At 47.0% G+C, this 23,431-nt stretch overlaps 1 protein-coding gene across 1 annotated transcript in view; it reads left to right on the top strand.

Annotated features, from left to right (window-relative positions):
* Positions 1 to 22,974, top strand: part of LOC310756744 (uncharacterized protein) — a 28,719-nt gene extending 5,745 nt beyond the window's left edge. Inside the window, exons 3-7 of the mRNA XM_083601391.1 lie at positions 6,007 to 6,127; positions 15,586 to 16,106; positions 17,585 to 17,708; positions 18,589 to 18,674; positions 20,227 to 22,974. Coding sequence (XP_083457517.1) covers positions 6,007 to 6,127; positions 15,586 to 16,106; positions 17,585 to 17,708; positions 18,589 to 18,674; positions 20,227 to 21,036 — 1,662 coding nt within the window. The 3' untranslated portion in view covers positions 21,037 to 22,974. The remainder of the gene's footprint in view (positions 1 to 6,006; positions 6,128 to 15,585; positions 16,107 to 17,584; positions 17,709 to 18,588; positions 18,675 to 20,226) is intronic.
* Positions 22,975 to 23,431: the final 457 nt, after the last annotated feature.

Below are 23,431 nucleotides of genomic sequence, written 5' to 3'. Positions count from 1 at the left end.
ACCAAGGCTCCAATAAACGGTGCTGGAGGTGATTCCCGGGCTGCCTCTTTCGCTACCTTGTCTGCCAACCGGTTGCCTCTGGCTTCTTCACCCGGTCCAGTCTTATGCCCATAACAATGTACTACTGCCACTGCTTCCGGTTCCCAGACGGCATCCAAAAGGTCCAAGAGCTCTTGGGGGTGTGCTACCGGACTTCCCTTAGAGGTGAGCAAACCTCGCTCTTTCCACAACGCCCCGTGGGCATGCAAAGTCAGAAAAGCGTATTTGGAGTCCATATATATGTTGATCTTCTTCCCCTTTGCTAGACACAAGGCCCTAGTGAGTGCTGTTATTTCTGCCAGTTGCGCTGAGGTGCCAGGAGGAAGGGGCTTCGCCTCAATAACCTGGTCTTCTAAGGCTACTACGGCATATCCTGCTTTTCGCTGGCCATTTTCCACAAAGCTACTTCCATCTACAAACCAGGTGGACCAGTGAGGGTTGGCCTTATCCTTCAAATCAGGTCTGCTAGAGTACACTTCATCCATGACTTCCACACAATCGTGGGTCGGCTCCTCACCTTCTCCAACCGGTAGTAAGGTTGCTGGGTTAAGAGCTGCAGTAACTTGGAACTTTAAGCGTGGATTCAATAGCAGCACCTGACACTTCCTCATCTTCGCTTGGGACAGAAAATAAGTGCCTTTCATATCAAGCAGAGCTGGGACTGCATGGGGTGTCACACAAATGGTGTCTTGTCCAAATGTAAACTTGTCTGCCTTCTCCAGCAGGGTAGCCACGGCCACTACTGCCCTCATGCAAGGGGGCAATCCCTGTTCCGTTGGGGTCAGTCGTTCTGATAAATATGCAACGGGCTGCTGCCAGCTTCCCAGTCTTTGGCATAACACTCCCTTGGCTATCCCCTGATCCTCGTCTGTATACAAGGTAAAAGGCTTCTCGGGGTTGGGGATGCCAAGTGCTGGGGCCTGTTGTAATGCAGCTTTGAGGTCCTGGAAGGCCTGCTGTTGTTCAGGTCCCCAAACAAATGGGTCTTTCTCCGTTCCTCTTGTGGATTCATGCAAGGGTCGAGCAATGCTACTATAGTTAGGTATCCATATTCTGCAAAACCCTGCAGATCCCAAAAATCCGCGAAGTTCCCGGCGGGTTTTAGGCTCTGGTATTTGGAGTATAGCTTGCTTCCTTTCATCCCTTAACTTGCGTTGCTGGTGGGATATATCGAACCCCAAATACTTGACGGTAGGCTGACAAATTTGAGCCTTTTTCTTTGAGACACGGTATCCGGCCTCTGCCAAGTGATTTAACAGCTCCTTTGTGGCTTTTAGACACGTGTTCTCGTCAGAACACGCCAATAAAAGGTCATCTACGTATTGCAACAAAACCCTGGTGGGGTTGGTGGGGAAGTTTGCTAGGTCTGATGCCAAGGCTACCCCAAAAAGGGTGGGTGAGTTCTTGAAACCTTGGGGAAGCCTGGTCCAAGTATACTGTACTTTGGTGCCAGTTCCCGGGTCAGTCCACTGAAAGGCAAACATGGGCTGGCTTTCTTCCGCTAGGCGGCAGCAAAAGAACGCATCCTTCAAGTCCAGTACAGTAAAATACTGTGCAGTGGGTGGTATAAGGCTGAGCAAAGTATATGGGTTTGGCACATTCGGGTGGAGGGTCTCCACAGCCTGGTTCACCAGCCTCAGATCCTGAACTGGTCTGTATCCCCCTCCTTCCTTCTTTACTGGTAATAAGGGTGTGTTCCACTGGGATTGGCAAGGTTTTAAAATTCCATACTGCAGTAGCCGGTCCAAATGGGTCCATACCCCTTCTGCAGCTGCTCGTGGGATGGGGTATTGGTTTACTGCCACAGGGTTTGCGAAGGGCTTGGGTTTCACAATAATGGGGGGAATATTTTTAGCCATGCCCGGTGGATTGTCTTCAGCCCATACGCGGGGGTTTGCTTCCTGCAAAATTATCTCTGGGATCTGGCCCTCCTCTTCTTTTACCATCATCAACCTCCAGTGTTCCCTCAAAGGGACTTCTAGAGAAAGTTCTCCCACAGGACCGGTGTTCATAACAACCTTTCCATTGGGGGAAAAGGCAATCTGGGCTTGTAGTTTGGTTAACATGTCCCGACCCAACAGTGGAATGGGGCACTCGGGGATGTAGAGAAACTTATGCTGGACTGTGTGTCCTCCCAGTTTGCATATGACAGGTTGCAGAAATGGTGCCTTTTGTGTTTCGCCCGTGGCCCCTACAATGGTGATTGCTTGTTGGGTTGGTTTGGATATAGCTGTGGGCAACACCGAGTGGGCAGCTCCCGTGTCAATCAGGAAAGAAAAAGTCCGGTTCCCTGTTTTCATTTTGACCGTGGGCTCACGGGAACCTAAGTCAGTTGGGCCCGGTCTGTCCTAATACTGGTCCTCTTGGAGACTCATGGCTCCTGCAGGTCCTCCTGGGGTAGGTGGCTGCCAAGGACGTCCCTGCCCACGACCTCTTCCCCTCCCGGGTGCCCAAGACTCAGCTGTGGGGTTCATTGGGTTTCCTCTTCCTTGGCCCCTTCCTTTAGAATTTGCTTGGGGGCATTCTCGCTTCCAGTGCCCATCCTGCTTGCAAATGGCGCACTGGTTTCGACCTAGTCGGGCTCGCCCTCCTCCCCGGGTGCCTCCTCCTGTTGGGGTTCCTGCCTGGAGCGCCATCAATTTCTTTGCTTGGTATTTTTCCTTCTTCTTCTGAGCTTCCTCCTCTCTCTGGTTATAAGTGGTCTGCGCTATTTCCAACATCCATTCTAGGGTGTGACCCATGAACCCCTCGTTTTTCTGGATTTTTCGGCAAATATCAGGTGCCGCCTGAGCCACAAAGGCTGCCTTTACGATAGGGGCATTTGCACCATCATCTGGGTCTAAGGGAGTGTACTGCCTGTATGCCTCCTTCAATCGCTCCAAAAATGCCCCAGGAGGTTCCTCAGGCTTCTGGACCACCTCCCTAACCTTCATCAAGTTGGTGGGTTTTCGGGAGGCTCTCCTCATCCCAGTCAGAACATGTTGGCGATAGGTATTCAGGGCATTCTGACCTCCCACCTCCTGGTAGTTCCAATTTGGGGTGGTGGATGGATATGTCTGGTCTATGTTGTCATCCCCTGCCCCATTAGCCCTTAAATGTTTCCTCGCCTCCGCATGGACCCTCCTGGTTTCTTCTGTAGTTAGCAGTGAGTCCAGGAGGTACTGGACGTCATCATAAGTGGGATTATATGTCTTAAAAATCCCCTCAAATAACTTTATAATCTTTGCTGGATTCTCCTCAAAAGAGGGATTTTGGTTGCGCCAGTTGCACACATCAGAACTAGTAAAAGGGACATGTTGGATGGTATATGTCCGCGGTGCTAGCTCCCCGTTTGGCCCCGGGGGTCCCGGTGGGTCATAAACTCGGCGTAGAGGGGCTAGCTTTTCTACTTTTTCCTTTAATTCCTTCCTTGCCTCATGCGCCTTTGCCCTTTCCCATGCATTTAACAGGGCTCTTTGCTCCTTCTTCATCTGTCCTGAAGTACACGTTGCCGCCGTCAGTAAGTGTGGCGACACATCCACCTCATTCTGCCATGGTTCAACATCTCTCCTCACCTTCTCATCATCCTGCTTCGACCATCTATTCCCTTTCCTGATACGTTCCTCAAGCCTTTCTCTAAATTGTTCATCACTCTCTTCCTCGTCCTCATCCTTCGGACCTTCCTGCTCCTCTGGGCTTCCCCCTCCTGGCGCCCCTCCCGCTGCTTGTGGTGTAGGTCCCTGCGGGGCCAGGGCTGGTTGCGCTGGGGGTGCTATCGGCGGGGCATACGGGGGAGGAGGCCTCAGTATCCCTCCTTCCTCTTCTTCAGGATCCTGGAGGACAGGGGGCTTTGGTTTTTCTTTTACTGCACATACTCGGGCACTTCGCCCAATAGATGTCCGGCAATTTCTCAGCCAGGGTGGGTTGTTCTCTGTATTTCTCTTCCAGGTAGAAATGTAAGGGATTTGGTCTGGATGGATCTTAATTATGTTCCGCCACAGGGGGTCTATCAGTTGCAGGTCAAATGTCCCCTCTGATGGCCATCCTGTTCCCTGGGTGGGCCAGTCTACCTCACATAGGGTCCTGAGCCGCTCCTTTTTCAGCTTAAAGCCCCAATCATCATCCTTCGTGGCTGCTTTCCAATTGTCCAGGAAACACTGCAAGGGGGTACCTTTGCTGCCTGCAGACCCCATTTCTAACAGGATACTCCGCTCCTATACAGGGTTTTTTCCTCAAACACACGGGATTCGCTACAGACCGTGGCTTGGACGAGCTCGCGCTGCCAAGAACCGCACGGACCTACACACACTTGACCAAGGGGACGCTAAGCCCCGGCCACTCACACATTCATCCGTTCACTGGAGTATCCTGCACTCTCCACACTTCACAATACAAAATCCCCTTCTCCCTTTTTCCCTTACCCTACTGGCGGCACCTTACTGCCACGGCCAGTTGAGGTTGATCAGACCTCTTGCCCTATTTTAATTCCCTCAGGGCTCACCTGTTCCGCTGCGGACCACTCCCTCGCCAGCTGTCCTCTTTTCTTCCCCAACCGGGTGTCTCCACGCAGGTACGGTGTAGCGATCTCCCCCCACGAACTGGCAGGGTGCGCGCTGGAGGTTGCAGACGCCGGTCCTGGCTGTTCACCACGGTCGGGCCTGGCCCTCCGGACCCCTGTGGGGTGGGGGCCTTATCCCGGACGAGCCCCCAAGCTGTAGCCTTTGCCTTGCTACCTTGGGATCCAAGGGCCCGCCAACCCCGGGTCGCGGAGAGTAACAAAGGTTCCAAGGAAACGTAAGTTCGAAGAAAAGAGGTTTATTTGATAATGCTGCACGCAGGCAACCAGCAGAATAACTTCTGAAAACTGGCTGCGTCACATAACTTCAGGCAACAACATTTATACTTACACCCCACCCTGGTTTCCCATACATTGTTGCATATGGCTCGTGATCAGCTTGTGTGTCTGTTCCTGATTGGTTTAAGGGGGGCATGGGTGCCTCGTGGCCTTCTGCCAGATTGGTGCAGAGGGGCATGGGTGCCTCGTGTTCAGAGGTGGTGTGATGTGGGGTGACAACAGGAGGGGGCCATGCAGGTGCTTCCTCCACAGTTTGACAGTTAGGCCATGGCCTCATTTCCTTATATGGGTAATTAGGGCAAGAGAAGCGTTTCTCGAAGCTTCTCCTCCTCAGTCTAGGGAGAGCAAAAACTTTTTCCCTCCAAACTGCTGCAACTCACTTAGCACTGCCAAAACAATATAAGTAAACATTCTATAAGTAAAAGCTCTATAAGCAATCAGCTCCCTACAGCAGGACTGTTAATAATATTTTTTTTTACAATAATATTTTTTTTTTATACCCCACCCTCCCGGGCCAGAGCCAGGCTCAGGGCGGCTAACAACAGTAAAAATTACAGTAAAAACATAATGGGGGGGGGGAACCAATTTAAAATACAGGTTTAAATGCCATTTAAAATGCAGCCTCATTTTAAAAGTGGCACATAAATCAAAACCATAAGGGTTGGCTGAACCCTTCAGTTCAGTTCTGTCCTGGCCTGTGAATAAACAAGAGCTGTCTGAAGAATCGCTGTGTCGTCTGATATGTTCACCCACAACTTAACAGGGAGGGAAACATAAGGGTCAGACTGAGTCCAAACCAAAGGCCAGGCGGAGCAGCTCTGTCTTGCAGGTCCTGTGGAAAGACATCAAGTCCCGCAGGGCCCTAGTCTCTTGTGACAGAGCGTTCCACCAAGTGCATGAAAGCATGAGGGGACATTTTTGTTTTCCCCCTTCTTCCGTGGATGCATAGCTGTCAGCTTTTCCCTTTTCTTGCGAGGAATCCTATTCGGAATAAGGGAATTTCCCTTTTAAAAAGGAACAGTGTGTATGCCTCATGCTTCGTTAGATCTTGAGATGACCCTGAGGCTGCTTAGCCAGGGGGCAGGATTACGTGCATTAACCGCAAGAGGTTTTGTTTTATTTTTGCGTTCCAGGTGTCCTTCGAGGAGGTGGCCGTGCATTTCACTGAGGACGAGTGGGCCCTACTGGATCTGGGTCAAAGAGCCCTGCACAGCGAAGTCATGGCTGAGAATTGCGGGATCGTGGCCTCTCTGGGTAAGGCTGTGAAATAAAAAATTTAAGGTCTTATATATATGTATGTTGTTGTTTAGTCGTTTAGTCGTGTCCGACTCTTCGTGACCACATGGACCAGAGCATGCCAGGCACTCCTGTCTTCCACTGCCTCCCGCAGTTTGGTCAGTCTGAAACCTTGCTGTATTAGTGACTTCCATCTCTTTGTGGCTTTGACACTTTAAGTTACAAATAATCTGTTTTCATTTATTAAATCAGTTTTTCCATGATGTCTATGAAATTAATCGAAGCACAACCAAACATTGTTTGTGGAATGGTATTTGTTTACCTTTTTACCTGAGTATTATTATTTTTGGTTCCTCATAGGTCAGTGTGTGTGTGTGTGTGTTTTACTTTGGGGACATGTCCATCACATATTGAAAGTCATTTTAAGCCCTTTTCCATTGTTTTCCCATTTTTTCAGTCCAGTAGTAATCTGTGTGGTTTTGATAATATCTTTGTATTATTTAATAATAATTCTTTTCTAAATCTGATGTCTTTGTGTCAAGTCTGTTTTCATCTGACTGGTAATCTAATTTTTTGCTTTCTTTTTTATTTTTTAACCTTTGTTGTATTTTTTACAGTTCTCTTTCTATACATGTGGAGTAATTTTTTATTTAATAATATGAAAAAAACAACAAAAACTAAGTGAAGGAAAGCAAACAAACTTAGCAGATAATAACAGTAATTATATGGAAATGTGATAATAATATTAAAATGAGTAAAATGCTTAACTTGCTAAGATAACTCAAGGAGATTGGGGGGGGGGCTTTTGCCCCTTCCTTTTCTAACTATGTCTTTTAAGTCCCTAAAAAACCCTGCCCCCTTACAGGATGTCACTTCTACAGATGTGTTACTACAGACCTATGATGAAAAAGCTTCGCCACCACCTGCAGCAACAACAGACACCAAAGTTTTCAAAGTGCCCACAGCTATCTCTTTCAAAGGATATAGACTGACAGAGGAGTGGGGCTGACAAAGGGGGGAGGAGTTGAATTGCAAGGACATTTTATCACTTTTGAACCTTAAGACTGTGCTCCAGGATTGAGAAGATCACAATTGTCTCAAGATATGCAACTGATATTTAATTAGGTTCTTTTGTATTATGTGTTATTATGTAGGAATGTTGAAATGTGTCTGACAGTGTGTTATTTCCACAAAGGGGGGAGGGCTATTTTTGTGTGTAATTGTTTTTAAGTTTAATGTCTTATTCCTTACACCCCAGTGGAGGATTCTCATACATTTTATGCGTTCTAATAGACCAGGCTATTGTGTAGTCCAATGTTTAGATTGTCCCACCTGGCACTATGCCAACCTTCCCTACCCATTTTTAAAATGTGCTAAAACTCGCTTTACCAAGGAGAAGCTTCTAAGATACATGAAGGTGGATATGCTTTGGTTTAGCAGGAATGATCCCTTATAGAGTTAAATTGACTTATTTGGACAAGTGCCCTTTTTAAGAATGGTTTTCTTTTAACAGTTTGTTTTGATAAGTTGAGAACCATGAGCATATATAAATTATAATTGGACTCAGTTTGAATTGGGCAAGTGTATCCAGGCTGCAATTAGCTTTTTGGTCCTTTAAGTGCAAGTGAGCAACTTCCCATGAGTGCAAGACCACAGCCTATAATAAAATCCCACAGAAAGGCCAAGGCAAAGACATCTCTCTCATGAGATGTCCAAACCTGTGCCAGCTATGGTGAATGCCAGGCGACATGGTTAAATGAAAGCCCCGAGGGGATTCAACAGGATGTGTTGCTGTAGCACTATGCCGGTGTGAGACCACAGAAGAGCTAGCTTGACACCTGAGAAACACACAAAAATGGCGAAGGACAAAACACCAACTGCATTTTTCAGTCAGTAGTGGACCTTCCTGCTAAATGTAAAGCATAGCCACTATTGAGAAAATGTTTCTCCCAAGAGCTAGAATGCCACAAGTAATTTAGTAACAAAATGCAACATATGTTATTTTTAGATGATATATTTATACAAAGGCATCCATTTACAACATACGATGTTATTATTTGTGGGGCAAAAATTTTTAAGAAAAATTCTAGCCCCAAAGGGGGGATAATGTGATAGGAATTTTATGGTCTTAGATATATGGCAACGTTCATAACCACACGTACATAGATCAGCACAGGAAAGCCAACCTGGAACCATTTTGATTCCTAAACTGAGTAAATGTTTCTCTGCATGGTCAAAATGGAAAAGCCTCCCCATTGTCTCTTCCTTCACAAATCCTGTCTTAATCTGTGTTTGAATAAGGGTGTGAGCCTTATCATTACAAAAGACTATTACAAAAGACTGCCCAGGCTCCCCAAGAAATCTAATCAAGTAACCTGCCAGACAGGAAATAAACAAAGCGACAGGAGAAAACAATATGCAAATGTTCTGTTTTAGACCGCCTTATCTGAGGGGTGGTCTTAGGTTACACCCCTTCTGTGATGAATGCATAATGTTTCTGGGGGTGGTCTTGATCTAGAGGAGGGGAATTTCAAAAGTCTTTATAAGCCCTTGCACAGCATTTTTGGGGGGTCCTCTTCCTCTCCTGCGTGTGAGGGGAGTACCCTGTTGCAACAGATCAATAAAGATCAAGCTTACTAGCTGCTTTGCTTCTCAAATATTCTCTGGTTGACCTCTGTTATTTTCTCCTACCAATAGGGAACCTATGTAAGGACTCTATATGGGCTCTTGGATACCCCATAAGGGAAAAGGGCATATTTTTATTTACCACAGTAGCTTCGAGAACACTGTCCCACCATCTCGTCCTCTGTCGTCCCCTTCTCCTTGTGCCCTCCATCTTTCCCAACATCAGGGTCTTTTCCAGGGAGTCTTCTCTTCTCAGGAGGTGGCCAAAGTCTTGGAGCCTCAGCTTCAGGATCTGTCCTTCCAGTGAGCACTCAGGGCTGATTTCCTTAAGAAGGGATAGGTTTGATTTCCTTAAAATGGATAGCTTATATATGTATATAAAAGATAAATGTTCATAACTGCATATATAAACCACATGTCTGAAACCCCACAGAAAAAGTCCTGAAACCATGTGGTGGGGATGTAAATTTGTACAATTTTTGGTCCCAAGGGTGTATAAAGAGATCACAGAAACCACTGGGTTAAAGCTGACCAAAAGTCCAGAGGTAGCATCATTATCAATTTACGATGGGGTGGAAGGTTCACAGGCCATGAAGGACTTGCTCACAAATTTATTGACAGCTGCACGAATTATTGTAGCTAGGAAGTGGAAGGGGCAAGCGGAATATAAAATGGAAGAATGGTATAAAGAGGTGTGGGACATAGCTATTAATGATAAATTAACATGTGCCATTAAGGTAAGACGGGGAATATGCAGGAGAAATGATTTGGAGGAGATATTGAGGGTGCTTGTAGAATTTGTACTGTTAAAACGGAAAGGGGTGAAACCATCGCAAGAGGAGTTGAAATTTTGGGAGGTTGGATGGTTACAATGGAATGGTCTCGGTGATGGGGTGCACATTTTAATTCTTATCTATTTATGATGATTATTTTGTCAAAATATAATAATAATAATAACAACAACAACCACCACCACCACCAATCTGATCATGGGCAGGAATTCCCTTTGTGGAAGTCAGTATGCCAAATTCCCTGTAAGGATCATAGATTTGTAAAGTTGGAAGGGACCCTAAGGGTCATCTAGTCCAACCCCCTTGTAATGCAGGAATCTTTTGCCCAACATGGGGCTCGAACCCATGACTCTGAAATTAAGAGTCTCCTGCTCTTCCAAGGGTGTAGTAATGCGTTACAGAAAGAAATCCAAAGATTCTTTGAGAGCTTTCCCTCTGTATAGGAAAAAATGTACAGTGGTACCTCGGGTTAAGTACTTAATTCATTCCGGAGGTCTGTTCTTAACCTAAAACTGTTCTTAACCTGAGGTAGCACTTTAGTTAATGGGGCCTCCCGCTGCCGCCGCACGATTTCTGTTCTCATCCTGAAGCAAAGTTCTTAACCCAAGGTAATATCTCTGGGTTAGCGGAGTCTGTAACCTGAAGCGTATGTAACCCGAGGTACCACTATACTGTCGAATTAACCAATGCGGTGGGGGAAACTGTCTAAATGCTTTGGGTGTGGAAAAAGCTTTCGTGTGAAAATAACACCTTGTTCTCATCTAACAGCCCACACCGGGGAGAAACCATATAAATGCCTGGAGTGCGGAAAAACCTTCAACCACCAAAGAAAGCTCACTTCCCATCATCGAATGCACACAGGGGAGAAACCCTACAAATGCTTGGAGTGTGGGAAGAGCTTTTGTGACAAGAGAACCTTAATAGACCATCAAGGAAACCACACAGGGGAGAAACCCTATACATGCTTGGAGTGCGGGAAAAGATTTAACTGGAAGAGGAGCTTCACTGTCCATCAGAGAAATCACGTGGGGGGGAAACCCTACGCATGCCCGGAGTGTGGAAAAATCTTCACGTGGAAGAAAAGCCTCACTATCCATCAGAGATCTCACACGGGGGAGAAGCCCTATAAATGCCTGCTGTGCGGGAAAGGCTTCACGCAGAAGGGGCACTTCACTGCACATCAGAGATCTCACACCGGGAAGAAGCCCTATAAATGCCTGCAGTGCAGGAAAAGCTTCACGCAGACAGCACACCTCACCACACATCAGAGATCCCACACGGGGATAAAGCCATATAGCTGCCCGGAGTGCGGGAAAAGCTTCAGTGCAAAGGCAACTCTCCGTTCCCATCAGAGATCCCACACGGGAGAGAAGCCCTATAAGTGCCCAGAGTGCGGGAAAAGCTTCAGCGTCCTCTCGAACCTTCGAAGGCATGAAAGGATGCACTGTGGGGAGGAGCCGTACAAATGTTTTGAGTGCGGGAAGAGCTTCAGCGACGGGGCGAGTCTTGCTGACCACCAGGGACGTCACGTGGGGCAGAAACCATATCCGTGCCCAGAGTGTGGGAAAAGCTTCACGCAGAAGAAAAGTCTCGCTGTGCATCAAATGGGTCATGCAGGAGAAAAGCCGTACAAATGCGTGCAATGTGAGAAAAGCTACAATTACAGGAAAAACCTCACCGACCACCAGCGACATCATACGAGAGAATAACGGGAACACATGGAACTTATGGGGGAAATGTTGTCATCCAAAGGCAAGCCTCACTGCACACCAGAGAACCCACACAGGGTGGCTTAGGAGTCAACTCCTAATAATACATAATAAACTTTTATTTATACCCCGCCCTTCCCGGTTCAGAAAACTGGGCTCAGGGCGGCTAACAACAAATTTAAAACACTTAATTGATGCAACCAAAAACAGCATAAAATACAGTATAAAATGTGAATAACAATAAATTCATGTCATGAGTCTATCTCATATATTAGTTTCACCTTTTAAGTTGAATTACTGAAATAAATGAACTTTTCCACAATGTTCTAATTTTCTGAGTTTCACCTGTATTCTTTCAGCTTAAGTTGCCACTCTTCTTTGGTTGGGACTTTGCTCGTTTTCAAGATGAGTTACCAGAAGGTCAAGCTGAATAGTGTGAGTAATCTCGCACCTTTAAGCTTGAAAGGGGGGAATGTGGCAGTGACTCAAAGGGCCACAGTAAATGTGATAATGTGTACCCCTGTAAATCCTTGAGTGTGCTTCTAATAGAGAAGTTATGGTGGCCTGTTACTTTATGAAACTTATGATTTTGCAACTTGCCACACCCCATTGGGGCAGAAATGCCCCTAATATGTGAATCACAAAGATACAGCTCAAAGCTAGAACGTAAGTTGCTACATGGTGCAAATGGCTACACAGGTTCTCAACATGCACACTAACACAATGTAACAAAACACGGTGGGAATCAGAACTTAATCATCAGAAACTGCCAGTGCTTATTGCGCATGTGTATTGAACATGAAATGAGGTGATGATGTATAGGATTGGTGAAAATTGAAATGCTTTGTTTGAAATTTTATCAATACCACTGGATGGGGTTGCAGTTTTGCGGAATGATCCGACTGCAACCTATTGCTTTGCAATAAGCAACATTGGACTCCTAACTCCTCACGTTTCTGAGTTTTATTGGCGTAAACTCAGGAGATAAACCATTTTCTGGCTTACAACAATCCAATCTGTCACCTTAGCTTCATAGTACCTTGGTTTTCGAACAGAATCCTTTCAACTTCCGAAACGTTCGGAAACTAAGGCGCGGCTTCTGATTGGCTTCCGATTGCACAGGCATGCCGGAAACAATAGCGGAAGCCACATCGGACGTTCGGCTTCCCAAAAAAGTTCAAAAACCGGAACACTCACTTCCGGGTTTCAGTCGTTCAGGAGCCAAAACATATGAGTACCAAGGTGTCCAACAAACAAGGTACGACTGTACCTATGACCCCCTGAGCCATGGAACAACAGCTTGGTCTAGAGAGGTAGGGAGTTAGAAACAGATTTATGTTTTTTTTTTAAATTAATCGGATCCAAACTATGGAACTCCCTGCTTATTGATATCAGACAGGACCTGTCACTGCACTTTCTTTATGGGGCCTGCTATAAACAATTTCACTTAGCCGAATCTACTCAGATATGTAGAATGTTGGCATGTGTGTAAATCCTTTTTTAGATTTTTAAAAAACTAAACACTTGTGTTTTACTGATAATTTTAATTATTATTATTGTTGTTGTTGTTGTTGTTGTTGTTGTAATCAAGCAAGCAAACAGTATATAACTTTTAGGATTTATATTTTTTTTAAAAAACATCCCACTTCTTTGGCTATGAAGTCTTTAGTGTGTGATGTTGTATTGTGGTTTTTACTGTGTGTGTTTTTTTGTTGGGAGCCACCCAGAGTGGTGCATAAATAAATGATAATAATCCATGCATTGCAATAATAACCATAACAACATGACACCCATCTGACAGGGGTGGATTTTCAAGACTTGAGAGAGGGCAAGGAAGGAGGGGTTATTTATATATACAGTTTGGTTATATATACAGTATGGTATTTAACTCATATGCTGAATTCATCATGCGAAAGGCTGGATTGGATGAATCCCAAACCGGAATTAAGATTGCTGGAAGAAATATCAACAACCTCAGATATGCAGATGACACAACCTTGATGGCAGAAAGTGAGGAGGAATTAAAGAACCTTTTAATGAGGGTGAAAGAGGAGAGTGCAAAATATGGTCTGAAGCTCAACATCAAAAAAACTAAGATCATGGCCACTGGGCCCATCACCTCCTGGCAAATAGAAGGGGAAGAAATGGAGGCAGTGAGAGATTTTACTTTCTTGGGCTCCATGATCACTGCAGATGGTGAGAGCAGCCACGAAAATTAAAAGACTCCTGCTTCTTGGGAGAAAAGCAATGACAAACCTAGACAGCATCTTAAAAAGCAGAGACATCCCCTTGCCAACAAAGGTCCGTATAGTTAAAGCCATGGTTTTCCCAGTAGTGATGTATGGAAGTGAGAGCTGGACCATAAAGAAGGCTGATCGCCGAAGAATTGATGCTTTTGAATTCTGGTGCTGGAGGAGACTCTTGAGAGTCCCATGGACTGCAAGAAGATCAAACCGATCCATTCTGAAGGAAATGAGCCCTGAGTGCTCACTGGAAGGACAGATCCTGAAGCTGAGGCTCCAATACTTTGGCCACCTCATGAGAAGAGAAGACTCCCTGGAAAAGACCCTGATGTTGGGAAAGATGGAGGGCGCAAGGAGAAGGGGACGGCAGAGGACGAGATGGTGGGACAGTGTTCTTGAAGCTACCAGCATGAGTTTGACCAAACTGCGGGAGGCAGTGGAAGACAGGAGTGCCTGGCGTGCTCTGGTCCAGGGGGTCACGACGAGTCGGACACGACTAAACGACAATTCTGTTGCTGCTTGGACAACAAAGGGTTAAATGCTCCGATGCTTGGAGGCAGCTTCCTAGAGAGGAAGGAAGTTGGCGGGAGGAGGCTCTTGGTCCTCCGAGAGTGAAGCCCCCGCCCCCCCCCCTTTGGCTGCTCGCTCCTTGGAGACTGGTGCGCACGGAAGATGCAAAGGAGTTGTTTGCTGCTGCTCCTTGCTTCGAGCCGGGATAAAGTTTTCCCAGCGCAGTGGAAAGAGTTTCCCTTGGTGTTTCCAGCTTCAGGAGGGGGTCTGGTGAGCCCCCTCCCCATTTTTCCCCATGCAGAGGCGCAGTGGAGACTAGAAAGTGCGGAGGGGCGGGTGGGAAGACCCCTCAGAAGGTTGACTTGGGGAGAAAGGGCTTAAAAGCTGCCTTGCGCTGAGACAGAACAATGGGGCCACCTAATATTGTCGACACTGGCTGGCAGCAGCACTCCAGGGTTTCAGGCGGGACGGGGAGGGCATAGATTCATAGAATTGCAGAGTTGGGAGGAAGGAAATGCGTTCTCCCCATATTTAGTTCCCTGCTTGATTTATCCAGCTGCCCCATAGCAGAAGTACTGTTGGAAGGCAGTGCGGTGTAGTGGTGAGAGCAGAGCTTTCCAAATTGTGCCACTTGGCTGCAGTGTGTAGGTGTGTCTTTTGAACGCTTCTCACATTCCTCCTGGGGCTGGAAAGGGTTTCGTTTAACCTCTGGTTTGCTAGTAAAACTGAATCAACGTGTCGGGAAATGATACATGTCTTAAAAAGTGTGTCTGACGTGAAAAGTTTGGAATGCTCTGGGTTAGCGTGTCAGACCAGGATAAGGGTTCAAACCCCCCACTCCATCACTGGGTGACCTTTGGCAGTCTCATAGGGTCATTGCAGGGATTAACTGAGGAGGGGGGCAAGCCATATGCCCATTGGAGAAAAAGTCGGGATATAAATGCAGTAAATGAGATCTTCTGCTGACCTGCATAAGAAAGATGGAGGAGCCAGCCAGATGGAGATGTCAGTTGCCAACCATGGCATCCAGAGATCTCCACGTGGCCGAAACGTGCCCAGGGGGTTTCTAGCACTGAGGTGGGGGTAGGAAGACATTCCCACAAGGAGAGCGAAGGCACCCTTGGCTAAGAGCACAGCCAGGGATGTGGGGGGGAAAAGGCAGGGGAGTGCCTGTGAGGAGGGGCTGGGGAAAACAAACGAGATCTATCCAATAATAGCCATTGAAGACTGGTAAGGCAGAAAGCAGGCCTGCCAGACAGTAAGTGGATCCACAACCAATTACAGGCAGATAATTCTAGTTGCGTCCCCATTTGATACCATTTTAAACGGCCACAGCTTCCCCCAGAGGATTCTGGGAGCTGACGTCCGTTAAGGGCTCTGGGAGCTGTTGGGAGATCCCCTATTTCCTCACAGAGCTGCAATTCCCAGAATTCACTGGGAAGGGGGGTTGATTCCTGCATTTGCAGGGGGTTGGGCTAGATGACCCTCAGGGTCCCTTACAGCCCTACACCCATGAATTTTAAGCCCCTCTGGGAACTAGCTTTGTATATAATATAGCAAGAGTTTTCCCCTCACAGACCATCTCTTTCACTTTGCAGGGCTTGGCTTCCTCCCCCCCACCACCACATGCGTGGCTAATCTTTGCTGTGAGACAGACTTTAGCAGAAGCAACCCTTCAGCCATGTTGGAGCAGGAGCTGAAGTTGCGGGAGCAGGGAGAAACAAGTCCTGAAGCAGGAAGGAGCACCGATACCGTCGGATGTGGGCGCAGCGGGGAATTCTGGGACGGAAATGTGCGGAAGGTCATAATCAAGGAGGAGACCCTGTGCTCAGATGTGCCGTGCCAGCACTTCAGGGGGTTCTGCTACCAGGAGGCCGAGGGACCCCGGGAAGCCTGCAGCCAACTCCACCATCTTTGCCGCCAGTGGCTGAAGCCAGAGCGACACACCAAGGCTCAGATGCTGGACTTGGTGGTCCTGGAGCAGTTCCTGGCTGTCCTCCCCCCGGAGATGGAGAACTGGGTGAGGAGATGCAGAGCGGAGACCAGTTCCCAGGCGGTGGCCCTGGCCGAAGGTTTCCTCCTCAGCCACCAAGAGGATGTGAAGCAGGAACGGCAGCAGGTGAGTAGTGTTCATACCTCAGGGTCCCAATTCAGGTTTGACAGGCTCCAGACCACCAGCCTTGGAATCTGGAACCCGGCCTTGGTCTAATTCTGCAGCTCTTGTTCCTCTGGGATAAACCATAATCTCCAGATTCTCAGGTGTCATTTTTCTTTTTTTAAAAAAAGTAAAATTCCTAGTGTTTTAAGAAACTGAGGCAAAAACATAAACACAATTCTTCCATTTTTTGGTGAGAAATTAGCCCACTTCAGCCGTAACGGTGTTTTCTTTGACTGCCCCACACTGGAAAAAATCTGCCCCAGAAAAATATTCGTGGACTCACGTGTGTGTGTGTGTGTGTGTGTGTGTGTGTGTGAGAGAGAGAGAGAGAGAGAGAGAGAGAGAGAGAGAGAGAGAACAGAAAGAATAGAGCAGGGGAGATGGATTTGGGGTGGGAGGGATGAATGTGTGAATTGTGAGAGGTTTGTGTGTGAGAGACCATGAGTATGGTGTGGTCACCTTGTAAAAAGGTAAAAGGTAAAGGACCCCTGGACAGTTAAATCCAGTCAAAGGTAAGTGGTCTAAACCACTGAGCCTCTTGGGCTTGCCAATCAGAAGCTCGGCAGTTCAAATCCCTGCGACGGGGTGAGTTCCCGTTGTTCTATCCCAGCTCCTGCCAACCTAGTAGTTCAAAAGCATGCCAGTACAAGTAGATAAATAGGTGCTACTGCGTCAAGAAGGATAGTGGTGTTTCTGTGCACTCTGTCTTCTGTCATGGTGTTTCATTGTGCCAGAAGTGTTTTAGTGGGGCAACCTTTGAAGGTGACCCGGAAACCACAACTAATCCAGAATGCGGCTGCTAGACTGGTGACTGGGAGTGGCTGCCAAGACCACATAACACCGGTCTTGAAAGACCTACACTGGCTCCCAGTACGTTTCCGAGCACAATTCAAAGTGTTGGTGCTGACCTTTAAAGCCCTAAACGGCCTCGGTCCTGTATACCTGAAGGAGCGTCTCCACCCCCATCGTTCAGCCCAGACACTGAGGTCTAGTGCCGAGGGCCTTCTGGCGGTTTCCCCACTGTGAGAAGCTAAGTTACAGGGAAGCAGGCAGAGGGCCTTCTCAGTAGTGGCTCCTGACCTGTGGAACGCCCTCCCACCAGATGTCAAAAAGAAAAGCAACTACCAGACTTTTAGAAGACATCTGAAGGCAGCCCTGTTTAGGGAAGCTTTTAATGTTTAATAGGTTATTTTTTTTAATATTCTGTTGAAGGCCGCCCAGAGTGGCTGGGGAAATCCAGACAGGTGGACAGGGTATGAATAATAAGTTGTTGTTGTTGTTAGTCATGCTGGCTGCATGACCCAGAAAGCTGTCTGTGGACAATCGCCGTGACACTGGAAAAACCAACCACCGCTTTTAAACAGAATGGCCCTCAGAAGCCTTTTCTAATCCACACTCACGCATCCGTATTGTAAGCCTACCCGGTCTTTGTATTTCAGGACCTGTTTGCAGAAGAAGCCACTGACTTCTCCAAGGTACAGAACGCGGCCCCGGTGGACTCTCGGCAGAGGCTTCTGTCCAAGTTGATTAAGCAGGAGGAGGACGAAGACGCCGCTTTGCGGAGTAAGGGCTAACAGGATAAAATATCAGCTTGGTCTCCCTCTCACCACGACGGCTCCATGCTCTCGTTCCACAATCTGAGGCAGTACATTCCACTGAATAACAATTGCTGGGGACTGCAAGCAGAGAGGGTGCTGTTGTGCTTAGTTTCTGCTTGCGGGGGCGCTTCCTGTAGGTATCTGGTTAGCCACCTTGAGAACAGGATTTTGGGCCAGAGCAGACCAACACATTTCACTAGGCACGTGTTAGTAATTTGTTGTTGTTGTTTAAATAGTTTTTATTTGATTTTACAAGTTAAGCAAATAATAACAATACAACCATACACATCCACATTTACAGGTTCCTCCAAATCTCCAGACTTTCCTCCTCCCCTTCATTGGTCCTTTTCTACTGCATCTTCACCAATAATCTATATTTTATATAACTCTACTGTCTCCCTAGTACTTGCTACATTACAAGTGTTATTAAAATCCTGCTAATATTTTCATCTGCTTACAGTGGTCTCCAAGATAACTTAATCAATGTTCCCCATTCTTTTTTAAAGTTTGGTCTTCTTGAGCTTTCCAGTCAGTTTTGCCATTTTGGCACAGTCCAGCAGTTTAATTTGCCATTCTTCTCTGCTAGGGACTTTATCTTCTTTCCATCTCTGGGCTAATAGCATCTGTGCGGCTGTCGTCACATGCATAAAAAAGTCTTTTCTGCTCCCTTAGAATATCAGCACCTATAATTCCTAATTAAAAAAACTTCTGGGTTAAAAAAAAATTTAATTTGAATATTTATTTCATCTCATTATATATCATTTCCCAGAATGCTTTTATTACATTTACAACAGATATTTGATAGTAATTCCTTGACCATCCTTCTATCTTTGTACCCCTCATAGGAGATGTGCCAAGTATGCCAGTTATATGTTCTACCTCATCTCTTCCTTCCGGTCCGATGGAAATGGTTTCTGGGCAACCAGATCAGGTAAGAGGCGGGATCTCTGGAGTGACAGCCCTGGGATTCTCTGGCTTCCTCTGCCTGCTGCCCGTCTCCCTCTTCCTGAAAGAATCTGCGTCTTTCCCTTTCCATCAGTCAGAATTGCCCACTGCAATGCCACTCCCTAAAGACCCAATTCCCCCATTATTCCCTGGAGGAATCAGCTGTTGGACCACTCTTAGCAGCGGCAGAACTGTCAAGGGACACATACAAAGAGTTAATGCTTTGCTTATTGTTTTATTTATTAAATTTCTATCCTGCCCTGCATCCAAAGTTCTCTGGGCGGTTCACAAGAGAAAACTTTCTTGTCTGTTTAGAGCTGCCCTGTATCTTTGTACTTTTGTTCTTCCAGGCTGCGACACCTTATCGTTTAAAACTTTTGATTATTTCCCCCCTGTTCTTACGTTTGCCCTTTTGTTGTTGTTGTTAATAAAATAAATGTTATTACTAATCATTTGAAAAAAGAAATTGGAAAAACCTCGCACTAAACCATGGTTCGTTCTAACCATAGTGTAATGGCTTTAGGGGTTGCTTGTGCGTAAGTTACCGCCGCTCTGGGCTAGGTTGCCTGGTTAAACCATTTCTGTCTGGACAGCCATCCACTCCGTGGCTGTTCAGTCGCTGGCAGAATCCGTCAGTGGGCGTTTCTTGAACCTCTTCCAGCAAAGAAGTTCTTTGACGCCAAGTCTACGCCTACTTTCCCTGCGCAGAAGTCTTCTGCGCAGGGTGGGTGTGGGCAGCGGAGGACCTGTGCTCTCCTCGCTGGTCTCCTGCGAAGAGTCCTGGAGCCTCCTCTCTGCTTCCCCCATCGGCCCCCCTCTATCCCTGGTGTTGCGCTGATTTTCTTCCCCAGCCGGAGACCTGCCTCTCTCCCTGCTTGGCCCCTCTCCAGCATCGCTGTGGAGCCTCGCCTCCTCCTCTAGTTCCGATGGCAGTTCCCTGACACATAGTTTAGAAACCAAGCTATGATTCAATACAGGCTAACCGTGGTCTAGAGCAGTGGTTCCCAACCTTTTTTTTGGCCATGCCCCACCTAAGCATCTCTAAAATCCCCCCCTGTGACATATAATTCTTATTACAGTGGTACCTCGGGTTAAGAACTTAATTCGTTCTGGAGGTTCGTTCTTAACCTGAAACTGTTCTTAACCTGAAACACCACTTTAGCTAATGGGGCCTCCCGCTGCCACCACGGCGCCATTTCTGTTCTCATCCTGAAGCAAAGTTCTTAACCCAAGGTACTATTTCTGGGTTAGTGGAGTCTGTAACCTGAAGCGTCTGTAACCCGAGGTACCACTGTATTCAAAAGGTGAACTCCTATTCATGTGGAGGAAGGCTAAAAGGCCATTAACTGTTAATAACTCATTCTCAAATTGCCCCCCTTAAAAATCAAATTGCCCCCCTGTGGGAGCTGTGCCCCACATTGGGAACCACAGGTTTAGAGAGTTTCTGTTGCATTAACTGTTAAGAGAAATAAGAACTGTTACATTCTCTCTCTCTCTCTTTCTCTCTTTGCTTTCCTTCCTTCCTTCCTTCCTTCCAGGTTTCCTTTGAGGAAGTGCCTGTACATTTCACCGAAAAGGAGCGTGCCCTGCTGCATCCAGGCAAAATCACCTTGCACCGCAAAGAATCCATGGCTGAGAATTCTGGGGTTGTGGCCTCTCAGCATCAGTGCCCGAAAATCTCCAGCGGGAAAAGGACTTTAACCAACCACCACCAAGGAAATCACGCGGGGAAGAAACCGTACACCTGCCTGGAGTGCGGGAAAAGCTTCACGCGCAAGAGGAGCCTCACTATCCACCAGAGAAATCACACAGGGGAAAAGCTGTACAACTGCCTGGAGTGCGGAAAGGGCTTCACGCAGAAGGGGCACTTCATTACACACCAGAGATCTCACACGGGGGAGAAGCCCTTCCAGTGCCTGGAGTGCGGGAAAAGCTTCGCGCAGAAGGGGCACTTCACAGCCCATCGAAGATCCCACACAGGGGAAAAGCCATACACGTGCCCCGAGTGCGGGAAGAGCTTCACGCAGACGACGCACCTCTCCACACACCTGAGATCTCACACGGGGGTAAAACCGTACACTTGCTTGGAGTGCGGGAAAAGCTTCAGCGTCAAGGCGACGCTTCGATCCCACCAGAGATCTCACACAGGGGAGAAACCCTACAAATGCCCGGCGTGCGGGAAAAGCTTCAGCATGCTTGCGAACCTTAGGAGACATGAGAGAATCCACGCCGGGGTGAAGCCGTACAAATGCTTTGAGTGCGGGAGGAGCTTCTGTAAGAAGGCCAGCCTAACTGACCATCAAGTAAGTCACACAAAGGAAGAACAAGCGGTGTACAAATTCTTTTAAATAAAACGAAACCTCCATGCCCAGAGGGGAGAGCTTTGCGCAGAAGAAAACCCTTGCCGTACATCAGATGAGTCACACAAGGGGGATAGCCACATAAATGCCGGCTGTTTGGGGAAATAATTACAGGAAGTGCATCGCTCCTCATTGATGAATCAACACAATGTAGAAAGCGCACAAATGCACAGAGTGTGGAAAAAGCTTTCCTTGGAAGACGAGCCTCACTGCACATCAGAGAATCCACCTTAGAAAGTCAAGAGGGTAGAATGACCTTCAGGTCTAATAAGGCCCTTGAATCAGTTTCCAAACAGCTGATGGGGTGAATGAACTGACAGTATGGGGGATACTATTGGCAGGAATTAGGAACGTAAGAAGAGATTGCTGGATGAAGCCAATGGCCCCTCTAATCTGGCATCCCATTCTCACGGTGGCCGACTAGATGCCTTGGGGAAACCAGCAATCAGGATTCAAACGCAAGAGCACTCTCCCCTCCTGTGGTCTGTAGCAATTGGCATTCAGAGGCATTCTAGGCTCAGTTCAAAGTGTGGCCGTTGACCTTTTGAAAGGCCGAACAGCCTGGGAAACAGAGTATTGCCTCCATGCCCACAAATGTCGTGACACTTTGGGCACAAGCATGAAACATACAAGTCGATTCCTGTCACGGCGGGTGTTGGGACCGGGTCCTCAATAGCTCACTAGGTTTCAGTGAAGTTAAACAGAAACGAAACAGTCCAGGCCTAGTGAGCCACAGCTGCTCTTCCTGGTAGATCTTGACCCAAGAAGGGCATTGCAAGGACTGAAGGTTTCTTCCAAGCAATCGGAGACTGCGCCAGCAAGCAGCCCGCCTTTGCTCTTCCCATTTCATACCTCTTCTGGTTCCGGGAGTCAGGGGAGCCTGTCGCAGCAGGAGGGGGAGACTCCCTGGCTTCCTCACCAGCCACACTCATCTCTCCCTCTTCTCCAGCCTCCGCTTCTGCCTCTGATTCTGGGCTTCTCTCGGCCACAGACTCTCCCCCGCTCACTAAGCCCTGTTACCTCTTCAGCTTCTGACACTTCCACTTCCCCGTCTTCTCCCTGTGATCATTTACTGTCATCCCACCACCAATTCCCAGGCCTTCTTCCCTTGGGGGTTCCCCAGCTGGTTCCTCTCGCCGTTCCTCTGCGTCCAACCAGCCCATGACATTCCTCGACCGAGAGAACTTGTAGCTCATTATTGAATTACTAAATACTAACTCGTTTTTGCCTTATTTCCCCTTTGATATGTGAATAATAATTAGCGAATCCTGAAATGAACATTCCTCTCTCTCCCCCGATCTTTTTCTAAAATAATCTTTTTTATTGATTTTCAAAGATATAAACATACAACATAAAACAGTACAAAATCCAAATATCGAGATTGCTCTGAATCTCCTGACTTCCCCTCATCCCATGGGTCCTTTTAATTCTATTTTCAGCTGCATATCAGTACTTCTCCAATTTTTCACCTTCCTAAGTTATCTATACGTTCTGTTACATTACAAGTGTATTTAAAATCCTGCTAACGTTTTGACCAGTTTACAATGATTTTGCATATACATTATAAACATTTCGCATTCTTTTTTAAATTTCTTGTCTTTTTGATTCCTGAGCGTCCCAGTTAATTTTGCCATTTTGGCCTAGTCCATCAACTTGATTTGCCATTCTTCTCTGGTCAGGGCTGTCTCTTCCTTCTCTCCCTCTGATCTTTTCTTTCTGCTTTCTGTCCCGTAACTTTATATGCAAGGTGGTGGTTTTTAAAGTTTTTATGATGGTGTTTTAATGGTGGGTCTTTGGGGGTTGTTGTTGTTGTTTGGTAAGTTGTATCGCTGTATGTTTGTATAGTTCTTTTGAATATGCTTGTAAGCAACCCTGGAATTGGGAGCTGGGGGATAAATGTCCCGAATAAACAGAACTTCCATCCTTTGTTGATTCTCCAAACTGACACTCCCCGCCCCTGTTGTAAACAAAAAATTGCCCTTTTCCCTTATGGGGTATCCAAGAGCCCATATAGAGTCCTTACATAGGTTCCCTATTGGTAGGAGTGAATAACAGAGGCCAACCAGAGAATATTGAGAAGCAAAGCAGCTAGTAAGCTTGATCTGTTGCAACAGGGTGCTCCCCTCACCCGCAGGAGAGAGGAGGGACCCAGAAAAATGGCATGCAAGGCCTTATAAAGACTTTTGAAATTGCCACCCTGTAGATCAAGACCACCCCCAGAAACATCATACATACATCACAGAAGGGGTGTAACCTAAGACCACCCCTCAGATACATCACAAAAAAGGCGGTCTAAACAGAAATTTAAATGTTGTTTTTCTCCTGTCCTTGTTTATCTCCTGTCTGGCAGGTTACTTGACTGGATTGCTTGGGGAGCCTGGCC

This window comes from Podarcis filfolensis (genome assembly GCF_964270895.1).
Source record: "Podarcis filfolensis genome assembly, chromosome: 2".
Lineage (NCBI taxonomy): Eukaryota > Metazoa > Chordata > Lepidosauria > Squamata > Lacertidae > Podarcis > Podarcis filfolensis.
Note: the sequence above shows the minus strand (reverse complement) of the source record. Positions and strands in the feature narration are given on the sequence as shown.